We start from the raw sequence: 22439 nt of genomic DNA, 5'->3' as shown, positions 1-22439 counted from the left end.
TTTACTATCAATTTCAGTTTATCCTATTGAGAGGGCACCATTAGAACACCACATCACCACACACAGGTAGGGACACTCTGTACAGCACTGCATCACATTTAACCCATTGGTTTGGCATGTCTCCATTAGAGGAGCACCTACCTGGGCAGGTATTTATGTTTCTCACCTGTACGAGAACACTGTACAGCAGTGCATCCCATTAACTCTACTGGAAAGGTCACCTATCAACACACTGTCTAATAGGGGTGGCAAAACTCCATCCATAGATCGCAAACTTATTGTGAACCCGTGTTAAATTAACACTGAGAGAATGTGAGTCTGATTCAATACCTTGTAATTTACCTGGAGAGGGATGAGAATAGTAGTATACTTTAATTTCTCTTCACTAGATTTTTAGAATTTTTTTGTAACCTAAATCTGATGGTATAACCCAACCTATCTTTGTTACAGGATGCAAAATATAGTATTTTTGTGAACAGGATTAAAGAGCACATCCAAATAAAAAAAAGTGTTTTAATAGTTTCAGAACTAGTGTAACATTAAAAAAAAATAGAAAATTAGGCACCAAACTATATAATTTTATTTTTTCACATTTGGTGTAGTAAGAAATTGATTTTTATTTTTTTTCCAATTATCTTTTTTCATTTCATAAAATATTTTGTAAATTTTGCATCTTGACATATAATGTTGATTATATCATCAGATTGGGGATGAAAATCTGAAAATTGAGTAAATGTGCATGTATTAATTTTTTTGTGAAATTGCATTTCTTTTTTTACTGTGAACAATTAAATAATGAAAAGGAAAACATTACGCTGATGGTCATTTAGATTTTCTGACCGTTTGAGACTACATTTGAAAATAGAAAATTTAGAGTAAAGCTAAATTATTGCATTTTGTCCATTTGACATTGTCAAGAAAAAACTGGGCCCAGTTTCCGAAAAAGCATCTTAGCATTAAGACCCTTTTAACATGGAGAGAGAATGCTCAGTATGAAGCTTGTTCGACCATCTAAGAATCATCTTATTGCTTTGAACCTTTTGGGAAACCCACCCTTGGTGTCCATTTGTTTTTCCAACTTTCTTTTTCATTTCTGCCCCTAAGGGATCTGAATTTCAGGAAAAATGAAAAAAAAAATTAAAATATATATTTTTTTCATCTTGTAAAAGAAGCAGGTTGGGTTATACCATCAGATTTTTGTTACAAAATGCAAAAATTGGACAATAAAAAAATGAATATAAATCTTTTTACTGTATTTCTGATTGTGAGGGGCAGAAATTGAAAACTTAATTTCAAAAATTCTGCAAATTCTTCTTTACTATAATAAATGAAAAATATTAAATGATAAAGTTTTACACCTCAGTGTTTTATTTGTCAACATTTCCTAATAAACACATTGATCCTAAAACTATTTTATATTCCAATACTTATTTTAATATTTATATACACAATCTGCTTTCTTTCCTGTTCACACGCATCAAAAAAAGGATTCGAATTATATTGGAATGCGTTTTCCCCGCCGCGAACCGAGCTCGCGGTGTCACGCGCTGATTGGACGGGCGCCTTTTTTCCCGCTCAACCAATCCCGTGCGCGCGCCGTGCTCTGATTTACATGGCAAAAGAAAAAAGCGCGTAACCAATCAGCGCGAGGTCGCGGCGAGTCGAGAAAGAAGCCTCTCGTGGAACGCGATGAGCCAATGCCTGCGATCTGGAAATTTACATATCGAGTGGGTAGCCAATCAGACAGGAGAGGTGGGGCCATGGCGAAGGAGGTGGCCAATGGAAGGGTGGATGGGCGGGGTTTCGGGGCTGCATATTATTACCATGTTATTAGTAGAGGTGTTTTAGATATTGATACGGTATAGCTTCACTATTCCGTGGTTAGTTATAAACTAGCTAACTCACTGTTTCCCTCACCTCTAAGGTCAATCAATAAACAGAGCTGTTTCAAGTAAACAAGTTACAGGAAAAAACGAACAATTGGCAAAATGCCCAAGAGGAAGGTAAGGACATTTCTTTTATATCTTTTTAGAGGAATTTCCAACGTTTTTGGGTGTTTTTTCTGGTGTTTAAACGTGTGCATTTTCTCAGGTGAGTAATTTTGTCTTAAAAATGTAGCAATAGCGCAGGTATGCTTAGATTAGCAGGTAAGTTTGGAGGGGAAAACGTCGTATCTGGTATCATTGTTATTAGATGTGTTGTAGTACTGTAAAAAGTCCATGTCCAGATAGTAAAAATCCGTTCCAGGATTTTGTTTTGACTGCCTAGGCAGCTATGGGCTGCAGCCGAGCCTTACAGCCAGTGGGAACAAAACCCTGGAACGGATTTTTACTATCTGGATCTGGACTTCCTAGTACTTTGTTAGCCACATAAATCGTGTAAAAAATATATAGATATCTACCTAGTTGTTTAATTAATTTCCCAGGTAGAGTCCCTAATTTGTGCGCACACTTGCGCTGAATGTCACCTGTCGAGGATGCGCCTCTATCTATCTCTCCAGTAGCAGCTACTATCTATCCGTGCTCATCTGCCTTGCCTCGCGCCAAACGCAATTAACGCATCAACGTTATGCAGCAACGAACGATATAAATATCGAGCTACAGTTGCGCGTGCCAAAAAAACTAGCTTGCGTATTTTTTGAGCGGCTCACCTTTTGCGATGTTATTATGATTTATTTATAGCTCTATATATACATGAAACGACAGACAGACACCCTCCCGCGAGCCACCTCCCCCATTGCTGCGGTGCAGACCCGTATGCACTGAGAACGGGAACGAGAGAGAGCACATACACAGAGATCACAACATTTGATCTAGTAGAACGTTTTCCGAATGTTACAGTTAGCTAATGTTCTTAGAACGTAGGTTTCTAGATGTTCTGTTTGGATTTTGTTTTCATTTAACGTTTTTTTGAACGTTCTGGGAACCTCACTGCAACGATAACAGTTTTGGCAACGTTACTTTTAACGTTTCCATAATGTTAGTATTCACCATCTAGCTGGGAATATTATGTAAACCTATGTGAAAACCATTTAATAACTGCATCATAAATGCAAACCATTATTGTGTCACACACATTTTCAGAACCTTACTGGAACATTTTCAAAACATTGATGATAACGTTCTTATAGTGTTCCATCTGTCAAGTTTTCTGGATGTTTTTTTTTAATGTTGTTTTTTTTTTTTCTTAAACCAACCTGGTAACATTGCTTCAACGTTAACCGTTTTGGCAATATTAATTTTAGTGTTGCCATAATGTTACTAAAATTCATCTAGCTGGGAAAGTTATGTGAATCTATGTGAGAACAGCTGAGTAAACCATAAATGCAAACCATTATAATGTCATACACACAAACATCTTCAGAACGTTTCTGTAATGTTATTTCTGTAACCTTCCTGTAGACCTTTCAAGACATTGCTAATAGCATTCTTAGTATGTTCTATCTATCAAGTTTTCTGGATGTTCTTTTTGGATGGTGTTTTTATTTAACGCTTTTAAAAGTTTTTTTTCTGATAACATTGCTGCAACATTAACAGATTTGCGAATGTTACTTTTAACATTTCCATAACGTTAGTAGAATCCCACTAGCTGGGAATGTTCAAATATATGAGAAACATTTTAATAACGAATATTATGTCACACACATAACGTGTTTTTCTGTAACCTTGAACTGCAATAATAACATGACTAACAGCAAACCCTGAAGCAAACTACAAAATTAGGCTGGAGGCAGAGTGAGGTAGAGTAAGAGTAGAATGAGGTAGATCAAAGTTGATTGAGGCAGAGCAAGGTAGAGTTAGGTAAATTGGGGTAGAATAAGGTATATCAAAGTACAGTGAAGCAGAATAAGGTAGATCGAAGTAGAGTGAGGCAGAGTAGATTGGGGTGGAGTGAGGTAGTTTAAAGTCAAGTGAGGTAGATTAAAGTAGAGTAAGGTAGAATGTGGTAGAATAAGGTAGATCAAAGTAGAGTGAGGCAGAGAGAGGTAGAGTAAGGTATATAGGGGTAAGATGAGGTAGATCAAAGTAGAGTCAGGCATAATGAGGTAGAATAAGGTAGATTTGGGTAAAATGAGGTAAATCGAAAGAGAGTGAGGCAGAGGAAGGTAGAGTAAGGTAGATTTGGGTAAAATAAGGTAGATCAAAGTAGAGTGAGGCATAGTGAGGTAGAATAAGGTAGATGGGGTAAAATGATGTAGATTGAAGTAGAGTGAGGCAGAGCAGGGTAGAGTAATGTACATTGAAGTAGAATGAGGTAGAGTGAAGTAGAGTGAGGCAGAGCGAGGTAGAGTCAGGTAGATTGAAATTGAAGTAGAGGGAGTAGATTAAGGTAGATTGGGGTAGAATGAGGTAGAGTAAGGTAGATTGGAGTAGAATGAGGTAGAGTAAGGTAGATTGGAGTAGAATGAGGTAGAGTAAGGTAGATTGGAGTAGAATGAGGTAGAGTAAGGTAGATTGGAGTAGAATGAGGTAGAGTAAGGTAGATTGGAGTAGAATGAGGTAGAGTAAGGTAGATTGGAGTAGAATGAGGTAGAGTAAGGTAGATTGGAGTAGAATGAGGTAGAGTAAGGTAGATTGGAGTAGAATGAGGTAGAGTAAGGTAGATTGGGGTAGAATGAGGTAGAGTAAGGTAGATTGGGGTAGAATGAAGTAGAGTAAGGTAGATTGGGGTAGAATGAGGTAAAGTAAGATAGATTGGGGTAGAATGAGGTAGAGTAAGGTAGATTGGGGTAGAATGAGGTAAAGTTAGATAGATTGGGGTAGAATGAGGTAGAGTAAGGTAGATTGGGGTAGAATGAGGTAAAGTAAGGTAGATTGGGGTAGAATGAGGTAGAGTGGGGTAGAATGAGGTAGTTTAAAGTCAAGTAAGGTAGATCAAATAGAGTTTAGAAATTTAGAAATTGTAATAAAAGAAACTAATCAAAACTAGATTGCAGTTCCTGCAGAAACTGCAAGTGTGATTGCAGTGCTGGCAGGGGTACCCAAACTTTTGACCCGTGGCTCCATTACACACAGTACTGGAGTTCTAGCTGCCGTCCTTCGATCTAGCTGCCATCCTCCGATGGCCCCATTCATTCCTATGGGGCCAATTCGTACGACAATAGTACGAAATCCGTACGTCGTAACTTTTCGTAACGCATATTTTCGGAAAGAGCTCAATAAGTTCTACAGGTCCACAATTGGTTTCATCTTAGTATCTCAAAAATTGTGATGTACACGGCCGTGCAAAGTTCTGCCCATTCATTTTCAGTGGGCAAAAAAGCGCACACTTACGAAGTTTTTACGAAAAACGTAAGTCTGATCGGAAAGCTATATACAAGCCCACCATTCCCGATAAGGACGCACGTTTTGTCTTTTGAACGAAGTTGATATCTCGAAAACTGCGGCACTAGTAGGGCTGCCACAAACGATTATTTTTATAGTCGACTAATCACCGATTATTTTTTATGATTAGTCGACTAATCGGATCATACGTTAATTGAATATAAAACACAGTTTATCACAATAGAATGCAGCTGCTATTATACAACCAACATTAGATTTCAGCTATATGCTAACTAAAAATAAAAACAATTAAAATCATAGTTCATTAAACCTTTAATGAAATATGCAGCTTGTTGTAACAGACAATTATTTTACTGTTTAGCATAAAGTGTAAACAACTGTGTAAAATAAGGATAAGGCACTGGCATTTATGAAACATCTCAACCGTGAGGTTGTTTGAACTATTATGAAAAAAAGTATATTAATAAAAAATGCCTCTCTGTCCAGATATTGTGTACATTACCGTACACAGGGCAGCGGTCTGCACAGATCTGATTGGCAGAGGAGAGCGTTTGGTGATTTTACACCACACATGACTGATCTGTCAGTTTACTGCACCGAAAAGCACTGAAAACAGAAGCCACTGTCAGAATGAAATCCTTCTCTGTAGTTTATCGGTTTGGGACGGCATTTGTGACAACGTCTGGGTCCGGATCCGGATCGCGGTCCGCCTATTAGTGACCTCTGTTTTAAAGCTATCAAGATGAGTAAGTTAAGTACTAAGTTAACGCTCTGTTTACGCTAATTTTAGCAGCTAAATAGCAATTTAGCTTCTTCGTCATTTAATCAGCCACAACATGCCTCCTTTTCAGGTGCTTGTGCATCGCGGTTGTGCTGCCGAGGAAGGCAAGTTCTTCTAGCCATGAAACCAGAGCCTGTCTGTATAATGTCCTGAGATGTCGTCCACTACCTACCCCGGTTTCCACTACTGCGCATGTGCGTCCAGGACAGAAAGGCAGTCGCAGCAGTTTGGAGAGAAAAACAAAGAAAAAAAAAAAAACGACTAATCGACTATTAAATTAGTCGTCGACTATTTTAATAGTCGACATAATCGTGACTAGTCGACTAATCGTGGCAGCCCTAGGCACTAGTTAACCGGACAAAAAACAAGTGGAATAATAATAAGAAGAAGAAGAAGAAGAATAAGACTTAAGAAGAACAATACTGTGATTGCATACTGCAATCACACTAATAATAATAATAAGAAGAAGAAGACTTAAGAAGAACAGTACTGTGATTGCATTACTGCAATCACACTAATAATAATAATAATAAGAAGAAGAATAAGACTTAAGAAGAACAATACTGTGATTGCATACTGCAATCACACTAATAAGTTAAAAAGCAATAATACAACACTATTAAAAATAAAAAACTAAATAATGAAGAAATAAAAAAGAACTAGGGGGGAACTAAAATAAAAGTTAAGAATAAATACGTAAAACAGGTACAGGCAGTCTGAAGGTGGTTAGATAAAGTTTAAAATGACTAAGTGACTACTAGTAAATATTTCATCGCTGATCTGAAATTAGAGTTTTTACTTGTATTACTTGTAAAAACTACATTAGACTAATGATTGAGTTATAGGAGTAAGACTAAAACAGCTGCCATTGAGTGCCACTCACAATTCAGTGTAACTACACTGCACCACACAAACACCAAAACCCAACTCAACACAGACCCTTAAACTAGTTAAACTAGAGCGTGTGGATTAGGCCAGAACAAGGAGAACAGCAGGCCCAGGTTCTCCCCCACACAGCAGCCTGCCTTCATTTGCATTGTAGGTCAGGGCTATTCAGTGAAAGTGCTGGAGGTGACATGCACATGCGAATCATTCCACAGGGCTCCAGTTTGTGGACATAAGATAATGAGGTAGAAACAGAATAAATGCTTCCAGTGTTAGTTAGGTTTACCAATTTCACCCATGATTTAAACCACATCTAAAAACACAGGTATGTTTGAGATACATAGATAGAAGTATTCTATTCTTCATAGATAGAAGGAGTAAACACCATGGTAAAAAAGAATAGAGTATCACAATATCAGAAGGCTCACTTTTTTATAATATTGATTTGTGTGTGTTTAATAAACAAGAAATACCATCAAAAATCAGTGCAATTTCTGTCTCACCATTTCACACAATGAGTTAATACATGTTCAAACACACAGGTATGTTTTAATTAAGTAGACAGAAGTATTTAGAGGAAATGAATGGTGGGCAATATGGTAAAACAAGTGTATCACAATACTGGATGACTCGCTATATCAATATATTTAAATATTTTGTGTTTTGATAAATTATAAACCACAGTAAATAAAAAAAATACCATTAATGCTATTAGTACAACAATTTCATCAACATTTTACACGAACGCACTCAGGTAGATAAGGCAGAAACCAGGATAAATGCCTCCAGTGTTAGTTAGGTTACTTTTAGTCATGATTTTATACATATTTAAACACATTGGCATTTGTAAGATATATACACATAGATAGATAGATTTTTTACTTTGTAAATTTAATATTAAAGACTATATTAAATATATACAGGAACACATGCAGAATTATTTAGTAAACAAAAAGTGTTAAACAAACAGAATATGTTTTTATATTATTTTACAAGTAGCATATTTTTCTTTGAGGACAGATCTGCACACTCTTGGTATTTTAATCTCAGTGTCTTCATGAGGGAGAGTCATCTGGAATAGTTTTCTCAGCGTCTTAAAGGAGTTCCTGAAGGTGCTGAACAATAGTTGCTGCTTTTCCGTCACGCTGTGAAGCTCCAGCTCATCCCAAATCTCAGTAGATCAGGTATAGATCAAGGGATTATGGAGAATTAACACTTTTTACTGTTTACTACATAATTCCATATGTGTCCCTTAAAAAGTCTTCCATACTAATCTACAATGAAGAAAATCAATAAAAAAGAAATAAAGATAAACATTAAACGAGAAGGTGTGTCAAAATGTTTGACTAACAAATAACTGACCCTTTTCCCCCAGTTACTATTAATTAACAATAATATAAATTGTGTTGCTCAGATGGCTCAGTGTTCTCCTAACCCTAAGTTCTCCTACATGTTACTTTGATGTTGTAGACTGATCAGTTCAGACTCGAGACTTACATTATGATTGCTTGGACACCTTGGAAAGGGTCCTCATTGTTATTTATAGTCAGTAAGCCACAGATACATACAGTAAACACATTTCACTAGAAGTTATGGACTTTTCAATAAACACTGTATATTTAGAAGTTACATCATTACAGTCTTAAATTATATCAGGGTTTGCTGACTTTTCCATTTATGTTAAAAACTACAACTGTGAATTTTCCAATTTGACTAATTTGTCACATTAAACACCCAGAGGAAAGATTCATATTTACGTGTCATTTGGCAGGCAAGCTCTTGTAATTTGCAGTTATCAGACTTGTGAATTAGGATGTTTTAGAAATTGTAGTAAAACAGAAGATTTATTATTTGAATAATTTTACTGTATTATATGTATCATATGCAAATCTCTCACATTCCATCTTATATCATCATCCTAACTCCTGTAATCCAGCTTTACTGAAAATATTAGTTTACAGTATAATCCAGGGCATTAAATGTATTGCATTAAAATTGATTAAAAGATTAGTTCAACATGTATATAAACATCCGTTGTATAAATATTTGCAGTATTAGGCTGGAGTTATTCTGGATTTGTCTAGGACATGCTCTAGCTGGCAGTGTGGGTATACTCTCTTTTATTACAGTACTTAAGATATTATATCAAAGCAAATATCCTTTATAATTATGCAATTAAGCTGCATGCAAAAGATAAAGGAGTGGAATATCTGAATAGATCAGTAAATTAAACAATAAAGACAATTACATTTTAATTATGTTGTAATTAAAACTGTTCTGCTTTATTGGGTTAATTAGTAGCACAGTATCTTCTAATTACTGATTTTTGACAGTTATTGCTTATTGCATATTTCACGTAGCTAAGGGAAAGCCAGTGCAAAGTATATGTTGATAAATAACTCATTTTTAATTGTGTGTGTGTTTTCTCCTCCAGTCACCTGAGGGAGCAGAGGGGAAAGATTCAACTAAAGTTACAAAGCAGGAGGTAAGTTTTACAATCTAGCATACTTCAGCAAATATCAAGAGGATTATATCCACTATAATTATGAAATCTCTCTCTATGATCACATGAACAATTATATGTAAATATTTTTATTTATCATATATTCTTTTCATCATTTTTTTTACATTATATTTGGCAGACACTTTTGTCCAAAGCGACTTACAATAGTCAAGTACAAAAGTAATAAAAGTTAAGGGTAAAACATTTTTAGACAGGGCTTAAAAGAGGTCGAAGGGAAATTGTGGGATAGAGGAGTGAAGGAGGGGAAGAGGGAAATGAGGTTAGAAGTAATTAGTGTGTTAGAGGTGTTAAGAGAGTAAGTGATCTGGTAGTAGAAGGTAGTTGGTTAGAGGTGTTAGAAGAGTAAGTGCTCTTTGAAGAGCTCTGTCTTCAGGAGTTTATTAAAGATAGTGAGAGATTCTCCTGATCTGGTAGTGGAAGGTAGTTTGTTCCACTATTGGGGAACTCTGTATGAGAACAGCCTGGATTGCTTTGTGTATGTTGACGTTGTGTATAATGACGTTCATTGGATGAGAGCGCAGCGGGCGGGAGGTAGCATTTTTCAAATGTGATCATAGATATTATAATATATTTATATGTTATATATACTGATTCTGTATTTATATTGACCTCTATGCCAAACAACAGTTCATATACAGTATATATGGACCTCTCTGCTAAAAGAATGTAGGGCATTTAACCCTCCTGTTATGTTTCAGGTCAATTTGACCTGTTTTAAAGTTTGAAGATCTAGGAAAAATAGTTAAAAGTATTTTTTCAGTATGACACTTCTGCTGCTTGCCTAAATGACTGTAATCAACATATATTATGAAAATGGTTCATCTCAAATATTTGCAACCACTTCCTGTAAAAACTAAAACAAAATTACAATGTTATGTTTCAATGTTATGTAAAACTATTGTTTTATATGTTGGTCTTTTAAAAGTAATAAAATAATGAACTTTAAAAAGTTGGAACATGTATTTTTTAAAATAAAAACAAGTCAATTAATCCTAATTGAACCACTACCTGTTAGAGGTAAGGAACACCCCTGCACTAAATATTGATAGAATAATTAGTAATAGAGTTAGTAATTCAATATTTACACTGTTTGTTAGGATTTTTTTTGTTTCAGAACATGACCTGAACATAACAGGAGGGTTAAAGCTCTCAGTCAGTATTTACACAAACTGCTAACATACTGTTTTTCTCTTTCAGCCCACTCGTAGGTCGGAGCGCCTGTCATCGGTAAGTCTCACCATGAACCAATTAAAATATATTAAAAATAATTCATTTGCTTGTTAGCGTTCTGTCTTTTTTAGTAATATTTAAGAAAGACGAGATGATTCTTTCATATTTATTAATTATAACACTTATAACTCTTAAAACTATAAAAACTATAAATGACTGATTCCCATATAGCAGGAGAAGCCGATAAGAAGCCCTATGGACTGATGAATTTAACACAGAACTGCTGTCAACAACGAGCAAAGAAATGTTAAGGGAAATAAAAAGAACTCCTGTCTAGCTTTTAAGTTTGGGGTGGATTGATACCAGACTTGCCAAGTCTCCCAGAAGTTGCGAGAGTCTACCATTCAGGAGCACCATGGCTCCTATATGTTTTATTCTATAAACTACAGACAACATACAGACCAAATTCCAAATTAAAATATTGTCATTTAGAGGATTTTTTTTTTTGCAGAAAATAATAAATGCCTGAAATAACAAAAAAGATGCAGAGCTTAGAAAACAAGTTCATATTCATAGAGTTTTAAGAGTTCAGAAATCAATATTTGGTGGAATAACCCTGGTTTTTAATCACAGTTTTAATGGATCTTGGCATGTTTCCTCCACCATTCTTAACCACTGCTTTTAGATAACTTTATTCCACTCCTGGTGCATTTTTTGGACAGGGAATGGGGGGGTCCAAGTCCAGGCCTAGGAGTACCTCCCTGAAATTAATTTTTGCAACTTTGGATGCCTGTGATACCAGCAAACAGAAAATCTGAAATTAAAAAGAGGATGGCTTCTACAGCAGAGTATTGATCCTCACAGTCCCCTCCAGACTAAATTATCAATACACATCTGTGATTATTACAAAAACTTCACACAACTAGAAGCGTTTTACTAATGGGATTTTTAAATCTGGATGGTTTGGGTTCAACTGAACCGGACTGGACCGGTTCATTTTTACCCTTAATGTTATTTGTTTGTGCTCGTGTAAATACAGAGTGGTTCGTTAACTGTCTCAGACTAGAGCAAACCAACTATAGGAAAACTATAAAATAAACCCTTACTTACTGCAATAATAGTACTGACCATTTACATAAATATATATTGTTTGAAAAAGCTGATTAAAAACTGATAGGAGTATAAATTTAGAGTATTTGACAGAGCTGAAGAGGTGAAGTTGATGTTTTAGGGCTGAATCACTTGTGCTACTGATATCATGACAATGTGTCTTCACTGTCTTTTATTTCTTTGTTTACAGAAACCAGCTCCTCCTAAACCTGAACCCAAACCCAAGAAAGCTGCAGTTAAGGTAACAGCAGTTACAAACACACACACACACACACCTTAATAAACTCATGTGCATGAAAACACACATCAGGCTACTTTTTAGAGTTTTGCATGTACTTTGCATGTGGCCTGTGTTCATTTGGTGAGATATTAAGCTTTAGGTTTGGTTTTGCATATTATGCTATTCAGTCAGATTCTGGTGCATATACTGTAGAGTCTTTTTGGATAGATTATATACAATGGTATTTAGACTTTTGGCTGCTCAGTGAATGTGTCAGTTTTGGAGCGGGAGGTTCTTTCTTGAATGGCAGTTTTCAGTCCATGGAAAACTTCATCGACTTTTATTTTATTTTATTTTATTTTATTTTATTTATATTTTTAGCCCATTTTCTTCCAAATTTACAATGCCGATTACCCAACCCACTCATTAGGACTCCCCCTATCACTGGTGATCTCGGGGCTCCGGCAGCTGATGGCAAGCTACATGAACGGGATTCAGACCACCAGTCTCCCGATCATAGTGCCAGCGCTTAGCCCACTAAACCACTCAGAGCCGCCCTTGATTGACAATTTTGACTGTAACAGGGTTAGTGTGCTGGTTTTCCAGCAGCTTCCAGTTCATGGTAGGACTGTGTCCTGATGGATCTTGGGTTGTAGGTTCTTGAGCATCAGGACATTTTTCTTCTCACCAAAGCTTCTTCTTGCTGTTTAATGTGGGTGCAGACAAAACTACCAGCTAAAAAAATGTAGTGTATGTAAACTTCCAACCATAACTGTAGGAAAAAAGTCTCATCAGTTGCCTCTATGAGATGCTAACTAGATTGAAGACATTGGCGCCTCAGAGCTCAGAATGAAGCTGCAAAAAATGTCCCCCCAATCCTAAAAACATTATAATAAAAGGGGAATATGATAAAAATATGATAAAAAGTCTGATGAGACAAAATAAATCTTTCTGGTTTAAAATACCATTTGCTATACTTAACACTGTCTCAATACTATTTCTCAGTCAATTTATATAGAAGGACAAATGGATAAAGTTAAAACATATAGTTAAATAGTTAAAGACTTAAAACTGCATTTGATTTGATATTTTTTTCCAGCAGAACAAAGGCCCTAAGGACAAGGTACACTCTAAAAAACAGAGGTACGATATGAGTACTTTTTTGTACTCAAAGGTTCACTCTTCATAATTGTACACTCAGTGGTACAATATTGGTCTTTACAGGGTCAGATTTGTTCCCTTTGAAGTACAAAGTAGTTTCTAACAGCAATAAGTACAAATTTGTACCATTTAACCGACCAAAAGGGTACATTCAGTATTCTGCATCACTGTACTAATAAACAATATATATTTTATTTGCACATTTTTTATTTGAAAGCCAGACAATTTTGGATCATCAAGTTTTTGAGCCATATTTAGTTGATGATAATGTTTATAATCTTTATAATCTTTGCACAAAACCATGGGTACAAAAAAGGACTGAAAGGTACTTTTTTGTACCTCAATATAAGGTACAGCCCCAGAGACAAGCTTTGTACTCTTTTAGGTACAAATCTGTACTTACATTTCTTTGTGTGTACAAAATGCCCTGCAGTTGCTTCAGGAAAAGAAAGCAACTGTTTTTGAGATTTGAATCCCATTTGAACTCCCTTATTCAAGATTTCTTCTAGAACTGGGCAATATGATAATATTTTATCATCATGATACATTTTCTTATATTATTGAGAGTTTTATTAAGAATATTAAAGATATCATCAGTGCTTAAAGAACACATACCCAACTGTACATTTCATTACAGGCAGTGTATTAAGTCCATTTAAAAATGCGCAATGCATACTTTTCCCGGGGTTTTGACAGCAAAGACACACTGACACGCCCTAAATCAAGCTCACTTACAAATTGTGGAAATAGTGCCAATTAGTCAGTATGTAGTAGTGATGTCTTTGGAACTCAAGAGTCTTTAGTGACCCTTCAGACTGTTTTCAGTATCCGGCTCAGTCATTAATCCTTGTTGATTCCAGAAGCCATCTGATGAAAAAGCTGTAAAAGGAAAGAAGGGCGGAGCCAAAGGAAAGAAGGAGGAGAAAGAGGCGGTGCCTGCTGAGAATGGAGAGACCAAGCAAGAGGGGGTAAGTTATTTGCTGTTGCTGTTCAGTTACAAGTTTCTCTATCTCATCTAAAACGTTTAACTGATTTAAAAGATTTTAAGCATTTTAGACTTTTCATTTACACATAGCTGTTATTAGGAGGAAATACTGTAGAGGCAACAGTAGAAGGATCCTTGTGTACATGTGGATGGAAATATACAAGAGTATGCAGCTTTGGAAAAAATAAGACCACTTAAAAAGGATGAGTTTCTTTGATTTTACCAAATTGAAATCCTCTGGAATATAATCAAGAGGAAGATGGATGATCACAAGCTGCTTGAATTTTTGCACTAGGAGTGGCATTAAGTTATCCAAAAGCAGTGTGTAAGACTGGTGGAGGAGAACATGCCAAGATTCATGAAAACTGATTAAAAACGACGGTTATTACAACAATTATTCATTTCTGAGCTCTTAAAGCTTTATAAAAATGAACTTTTTGTTTTCTTTGGATAATTTAAGGTCTGAAAGCTCTGCATCTTTTTTGTTATTTCAGCCATTTCTCTTTTTCTGCAAATAAATGCTCTAAATTACAATATTTTTATTTGGAATTTGAGGCAAATGTTGTCCGTAGTTTATAGAATAAAACAGCAAGGTTCATTTTACTCAAACATATAGAAACTGAAGTGGTCTCTTATTTTTTTCCAGAGTTATGTAAATATATTATATATTTATATACTCAAACTGAATAAATTGCCATGAAGGGATGCTTGTATAGACTGCAGCATTCAAGCAATGATAGACGATTGATTGGTATTGGTAATTAAGTTTACAATGTGCCAAGAAAACATTCCCCACACTATTACACCTCCTCCTTTAGCATGGACTATTGACTCAAAGCATGTTGGGTGCATGAATTCATGCTATTGCTGGTGCCTGTGCCTGCTGCAGCCTCAGCTTTCTGTTCTTGGCTGACAGAAGTAGAATTTCAGCTCTAAGGTTGGTGGTATGTGCATTCTGAGATATTTTTCACCACAACTGTACATGTGCTTATCTGAGTCACTGTAGTCTTTTTTGGTCAGCTTTAACCAGTCTGTCCATTCTCTCTGGAACTCGCTCATTAATAAGGAGAGGAGCAGGACTGGAAAAACCCAAAAACCATGACTCAGGCAGTCATTGCACATTCAATAACACTAAACACTACAATCTGGACAAAATAAGTCAAGTCAAGATCTATAGATAGATCGAGATCTATATAAGATCTGTGTCGCATGTTTGCACTTCATGCTGTCTATTGTGTAGAGTTGTTCGAGGTTGCACCATGGTTCTGCAGGAGCAAAAGTCCTTTGCACTGTGTACTTGTAATCAGATGTAATGACAACAAAAGCCTCTTGACCTTCTAATTGACTTTTATATCATGGCAGACAATTTCTGTGGCTTAATTTATGCAGAATAGAAGGTAATAGGACCACAATGTCCATGTAAATTCATTTATTTATTTATTATTTATTCTAATGGTTGATGTGAACATTACCTGAAGCTTCTAGCCTTTACGGGCATATCTGAGCTCTATTCAGATGATTGCTTGATTAGTATGAGTAAGTGATATTTCTAATGAAGTGCTTGGTGAGTGTATGTTTGCTCAGTTTATCTAGATGTCAAATATTCTTATGCTGAAACAAATGAGCTCCTTTAATGATGAATCAAATAGTGTATCAACCATTTTTCTCTCCTTAATGAGAAATCAGTTATTTTCTTTACTACTGTAATAATTTAACTGTATGTGACACTCCTAAAAACAGAGGTATGATATGAGTACTTTTTTGTACTCAAAGGTACACTCTTCATAATTGTACCCTCAAAGGTACAATATTGGTCTTTACAGGATACAAAGTAATTTCTAACAGCAATAAGTACAGATTTGTACCATTTAACCAGCCAAAAGGTACATTCAGTATTCTGTATCACTGTACTAATAAACAATATATATTTTAATTGCACATTTTTCATTTGAAAGCCAGACAATTTTGGATCATCAAGTTTTTGAGCCATATTTAGTTGATGATAATGTTTATTATGTTTATAATCTTTACTGCCACAAAAACCATGGGTTAAAAAAAGGACATTCACTGAAAGGTACTTTTTTGTACCTCAATATAAGCTACAGCCCCAGCGACAAACTTTGTACCCTTTTAAGTACAAATCTGTACTTACATTTCTTAGTGTGGATAGGGGTGGGCGATATGGCCCTAAAATAATATCAGGATATTTCATTCTTGGCGATATGACAAAACATTAATTTAAATATATATATTTTAACAATAAACTACTGCAACAAAGTAGTCTGCAATGAAAATTAAATGTTTAATTATTGCATATGATACAATATAATATGGCACACCCCTAACTGAAATTACGAATTTTTTAATCAGATTTGTAACAGAAGTAAATGATCCAGAATATCATGATACTAATAATAATGCACTCCAAATATCTCCATATATCCAGGATTACAGTAAAATAAATGATACTGGACAGATATAATCTGTCTCTAGTAGATATATAATGGGAAATAAGAACAGTGTGATTTTTTCTTTTGCTAAAAACAGCAAAAAGGTAGTACTATGATGTGATAATTAGGGGTGGGTGATACAGCACCATATTTCAGGACATATTATGGTTCACGATATTCAAAAATGTTGCGTGTGACAGAATATGGTACACCCCTAGTATGTGCCTTTATAAATAAAGAATTGTAAGTCAAAATAGAGCACTGTTTAAAAATATAAAAAAGAAAGAATAACTGATTTCTCCCCAAAAAGGAATAAAGGTAGATAAACAGTTATTTGTTGGAAGGGCTCAATTGCTGCATGTGCGTTTGCAGGATTCTTCCAACCAGCTTATCAGTAACAGTATCAAGCTTAATGATCTGATTGATAAGTGCCTGTACTGCTGTGACTTCCAGCTTATAACAACCTGAAAGCTGAACCTGAAACCTGCTTTGAACAGCTATTATTTCCATTCTCTGAGCATGCTGTTTTACCAAGAACATCAACAGGAAACAGCTCTTGGTGTCTAGGCTGTTCGTAGAGCGTCAGGAGTATTAACTTTCATTATGTAATCATAACCTCTATCTCATTTTCCTTTCCCTCGCCTGCTTTCTCTCCCTCTCACACACAAACACACATATACATACACACTCTCACTCACATAGATTTGCATCTCTCGCTCCTCTGTTACTGTGTCGTCCACGAGAAGTTCATCCCCCACCTTCCTGTCCGTCAGACGGCAGTGGGAGACAGTGAGAGTAAAAAGGGTATGGGAGTGTGAAGAGTGACACTTCAGTGTGTATTTGTTTGCGTGTGTGAGGGTGTTGAGGGTGCTGAGGCTAAAAGTATGTCTGTGTTACATGTTACATTCTGCACCTGCGACAGGTCACACCGAAAACAATCTCCTTTTTTTAATACATAATTTGAACATATAAAATGTCCTTTTTACATCTTGATCAATGGACAAATAGAAATTCTTCTAAACAATTTTTTTTTAGGTTTTATCTCTCTCCTTGTTTAAAAATGCATGTTTTTCGTTGGACAGCAACAATATACTCTATATGCCTATTCCGAGTGGATTAGTTTTACACGGATTATAGATAAAACTCAAACTAGAAATTAATCCAATAAACTCTGTGGTCGACCAACTTTAGTATCTCAGTGTTTGCATCATGTGGTCACATGATAACATTAGGAAAACCAAAGCTTTACCAACAAATTTGCTTAATTTAATATTGTGACTGGTATAATAATTACTTCATTGACTTATCATACAATATATGGACATGATCTCAATCATTTTTGCTGAGGAGAGCTCAGTAATGTGAATGAGCCGATATGTAAACTTTTTTTAAGTAGTAGTTTTATTGTATTGTTTTATTGAATTTATACAATTCACTTCTTACTAATTTAAAGTGTACTGTGTTTTAAAATATCTTACCGGTAATTGCATTGTTATATCATCATTATATTAGTGACAATGACAACAATATATTTTAACCCAATTATTTCTGGGACAATATATTATCCCAAAAAATGTATAATTGTGAAAGGCCTAGTGATTCAGAATGTTTTCCATTTGGAAAGCTAGTAGTAGTTGTGGTTGTCAGAGTGATAATTTGTACTGGAGGATTTCAGATCCCCTGTGCCCTTGAGACAGAGTGAAGTGCATTTTTTTAAATAGAGGAAAAGCTCAGTAGTTCAGTAAAACAGGTGGTAAACAGGATACATAGTATGGATTCTGTAATTTTATCAGAGGATGCAAGCTAAAATAAATACATTTTAAATGTACCTCGTTTTAAATTTACTCCTGTGAGAGATAGAATTACCCCAGGGCCACATGGAATTGTAATCATGCCTATCTAGTAATCATGCCTGTAGTGTTGCATAGTCGATTTAATGCAGTTTGCATTTGTAACATATTTTAATCTGCATTTATTGGTCTCATTACATTCAAATCATAGTTATAAGTGTTAAGTCTGTTTTTTTATTAGATACACAGCAAAAACAGTCTTAAATAATTTAACACAAAACAAGGCTTGAGTTACGTGTAATACTTTACAATTTCTTTTTCATTTTATTAGAGACAAAATACAGTTTTGCTCAGTTTCTTCTGATAACAAACGCTATAATCTATGTATTATATGCAAAGTTTTTGAGTCATCAGTATTGGACAGAATGATGGGATGAAATGTCTTGTTGGCTGCAGCATGACTGTAAGTAAGTAAGTTGCGAGCCCAGGGTTAAGAACCCCTGTTAGATAGAAGCTAAAATGCTCTGCAAGGTGATGCCACAACGTCATAATTTTAAGATACACATAAAAAACACGTATATGCGTTTGAGTCTGTTTTGCCGCTTGCTTGAGATCTGTTTGTTGAGTGTTTCAATGTGTATAAAAAGCTCAAAATGATTAATTTCTTTCCAGATAGGCTGGGTGAGTAAATTAAAATGTGCTGTTGGCCTGTTTCTCATTTCTGAGGCGTGATATAGAGATTGTGTGGTACTAACCATGTGCTTTCAGTTTCGTCAAAGCTAACACTGATACTTTCCACAACAGCAGTTAACTGACATCAAATGACCATATTTTCTTATGTCTCTCTCTCTGTCTCTCTCTCTCTCTCTCTTTCTCTCTCTCTCTTTCTGTCCTGCAGGAGTCTGATGCCGCTGAGGGTGACGATAAGGAGTGACTCTAGCTGGTTTTCTGGGGAATCGAAGGACAATTTTTTGTATTCTTTATTGAGTATTTTGTAAAATGTTCATTTTTTTTAGACTTGTCATTGTAGATTCACTTAGCGAACTCACACTCCACTCCTCTCAGAAGTTCAGAAATTCCACGCCTCCCCAGTTCTCCTCTCCTCACCACCAACATGGACAGATCTCCTATTCTCCTCTTCCTCCTCTTAAATGTTTCACCAGCAGCCGCCATATCAATCCATAACACTTAGCCAGTGGGAATCCGCACCCTGTCACCGTTATTACCATAACAAGCACATGGTTTTTGAAAGTTTGAAGTTTGTGCCACTTAAACTCATATCCTGAGTGCCCTGTATGAGACAATCAGTCCGGACATCCAGGTTGATGAGTTAAGTGTGTACTGTACAGTCTGCAGGACTTTTCTTTTGAAATCTTATTAATTCCAGTATGTGAATGAATGAAAAGTTAAGAAGAAGATCCCTAAAGATCACATAATTAAATTTTCAGAATTTCCAAGTCTTGTTTTGTTTTTTAATCCTCTCTGTCAGGCGGATTAAGTCTCGTGTGCGTTTTCGACTTTTTAAAATTGATAATTTGAATAAGACACTTAAAGACGCTACATAACCACAGCAATAAACGAGGGGTGCTGGAAAAGATTCTGAGAGTTGCGTTCTAAATCTGATACTGACGTGGTTCTGGAGATCCTCTTGCTTGGTTTGGAATATTGTCTGTGAAAATGTTTTCAAATAAAAACGAATAAAAGACAAAAATAATGCTTTTTTGGTGCTTTTTATATTTTATAATTGATTATTTCTAAACACTACTACGTTTGAGTTTGAGGTGAACATCTGCGGCAACATTCAAATGAGATCTTTGAATTGATTTAACTAATAATAATTATGCTTAGTTAATTGTACAAAGGTCTGTTTGTATAGTGTGTCCCCCAGTTTTTGACGTTCACTGTCAATGCGTAGTCACTCCCCCCAAACCAACCTTATATTTAAGTACCTGGCCTCAATGTTGTAGAACGCATCATTTTCTGAGCTGCTAAATCTGTGCTGGCTGTGTGCTATACTTTTCTTTCAGTAGCATTTTCTTTCTCAAACATGTTTTAGTTTATATTTTAGAATGTTGTTCATCTGACCACAAATGTTAAGGATGAATTATTGTGTAAAGCAAGTGGTATAACAAAAATACATTAATAAATTAACTTAAGCATTAATTTAGGAACGATAACTTAAGTTTACTTAACTCAAGTTTTTAGAAAACATTACTTATACATTTATGTCACTTTCCTCAAATTATTAAAGTAAATTTAGCTTATCCAGGCTTACAGTGCACAGATTTTGTGACCTTTACAGAAGCAGTATTTGTAAACACACAAAGGGTCCTGGTGCCCTCAGTTTAGGTGCAGTTTGTATTTTTAGCTCGGTGGAAAGCTCTTGAGGGTCCGAGGGGTCGCCACAAAGGCTTTTCACTGGGCTTCTCTATACACAGACACGTGATCCTGAACAACCACTTGTACACACACACACACACACACACTCACTAAATACAACTGCTGATGTCAGGAAGTGAAAGGTCAGCAGTGCCAGACACAGATCAGAACAGAGAGGGGAAATTGAATGGCTGCTTCTCATTGGACGGGACCAAGATCACTCAAAAGCACGGGACAAAACATTTACAAGTTCTGCCATGTATTATAGCTTTATAGCTGTAGCTGTACCTGAAGGATATGTGCTTGTTTATTAAAATATCACTTAATGTAACTCAACAGTGTCAGGTCACACTGGTTAGACAGTTTTAAGGTGAATGTGAAGTAAGGTAAACATGCAGACAGACAGAATTAACCTGTCAGGCCTTTGAAAGATTGTACTATGCCTTCAGCGACAGATTTATGGATACAGTATATTTTCTAGTGGTGCCAATCTATTAAAAATTGATATCAGATTAATCACAAACAACAGTATTCTGTGATTAACTGCAATTTATTGCACTTGTGTTTCTTAAAATGCTAATTGTTATAGTGGATATTTAAATGTAAATAAAATAATGAATGTAAGAAATGTAAAATGCTATTATATACTTATTATATATTAGTGGTGGCAATTAAAATACTAGTATATACTTTTATATTCTAAGGGAGATAAAACCAATGTGAGGCGCTGGAATACAGAATGTATGATAAATAGGATTTTTTTGTACTTTAGTGTAAACATCTCAGCTTGGTTGTAAGGATTTCTGAATTTGAATTTAATTTATTGTATAAAAGATGTTTGGGTTGGTTTGGTTTCACACAGGCATAAACCTAAACGCACCAAAATGGGCACCAATAAACTATGTAGGCACATTCTCTCTTCTGATTGGTCAGAGCTGTCTGGTGTGGGCGCAAGAAAGTAAATATAAACACAGTGTTTTCAATGGGATGTGCAGCGCAGATGTTAGCAGTGAACACTGCACATTACTGCATGTGTAAACAGCATGGAACAGCAGAGACAACGTTTGTTCATAGCAATGTATTTTCTGGCTAATATATTAGATTAACCTGCACTTTATCAGCAGTTAGTTTAGCTCAATTAAGTAAAGGAAGTACTGTGTATTTCATAGCTCGGTCGGATCCATACCAGATCACGTTCTTACCACAAGCGAATTTCAGAAAAAAAGGCTGCGTGTTGGGCATTGGAAGGGCAGATTACAGCGAAAGTTAGGGTCGAACTTGATGGCGTAATTAACTTGTATTAAAAGAATAATAACGTGTTACTGATTCTATATTAATCTTTACTCTTTAACATTGACAGCCCTAATATATGCACAATATACTATAATTGTTATTATGCACATAGTTGGTGTCCAGAGTTGTAATAGGGCTGGACAGAAAATCTTTCAATATTAGTGATATGATTTTTAAACATTTGAGCATAAACATTTCATATATTTACATTATATACTACAATATAATACAATATAATACATTTTTTTTTACAACAATTGTCACTGACTGACGTTACAGGGTGCATTAAATGAACTGGCAAACCCCTCAATCATAATATATGTTTATATGGGTCTTTAATTCAATTAAGATTCAGGTTCAGGCCTCTTTTGTTCAGGCCAAGGTAGGAGTTACAAGAAAAATACGT

The 22439-nt window shown here is 35.5% G+C and overlaps 1 protein-coding gene across 3 annotated transcripts; it reads left to right on the top strand.

The window, feature by feature from the left end:
* The first annotated feature begins 1828 nt into the window (after positions 1-1828).
* On the top strand, positions 1829-20077 carry hmgn3 (high mobility group nucleosomal binding domain 3). 3 transcript variants are annotated; one of them, XM_049462785.1, is made up of 6 exons: positions 1829-2003; positions 9386-9436; positions 10673-10702; positions 11946-11996; positions 14000-14104; positions 17274-17411. In XM_049462785.1, the coding sequence occupies exons 1-6, from the start codon at positions 1989-1991 to the stop codon at positions 17394-17396; spliced, it is 375 nt and encodes a 124-aa protein (XP_049318742.1). In that variant the 5' UTR covers positions 1829-1988; the 3' UTR covers positions 17397-17411. The 3 variants fall into 3 exon arrangements, with proteins under 3 accessions (XP_049318742.1, XP_049318741.1, XP_049318743.1); XM_049462784.1 differs by having other exon boundaries at positions 1832-2003; positions 13997-14104; XM_049462786.1 differs by lacking the exon at positions 17274-17411 and adding an exon at positions 19260-20077 and having other exon boundaries at positions 1838-2003; positions 13997-14104.
* Positions 20078-22439: the final 2362 nt, after the last annotated feature.

This window comes from Astyanax mexicanus, chromosome 13 (genome assembly GCF_023375975.1).
Source record: "Astyanax mexicanus isolate ESR-SI-001 chromosome 13, AstMex3_surface, whole genome shotgun sequence".
Classification (NCBI taxonomy): Eukaryota; Metazoa; Chordata; class Actinopteri; order Characiformes; family Acestrorhamphidae; genus Astyanax; species Astyanax mexicanus.
Note: the sequence above shows the minus strand (reverse complement) of the source record. Positions and strands in the feature narration are given on the sequence as shown.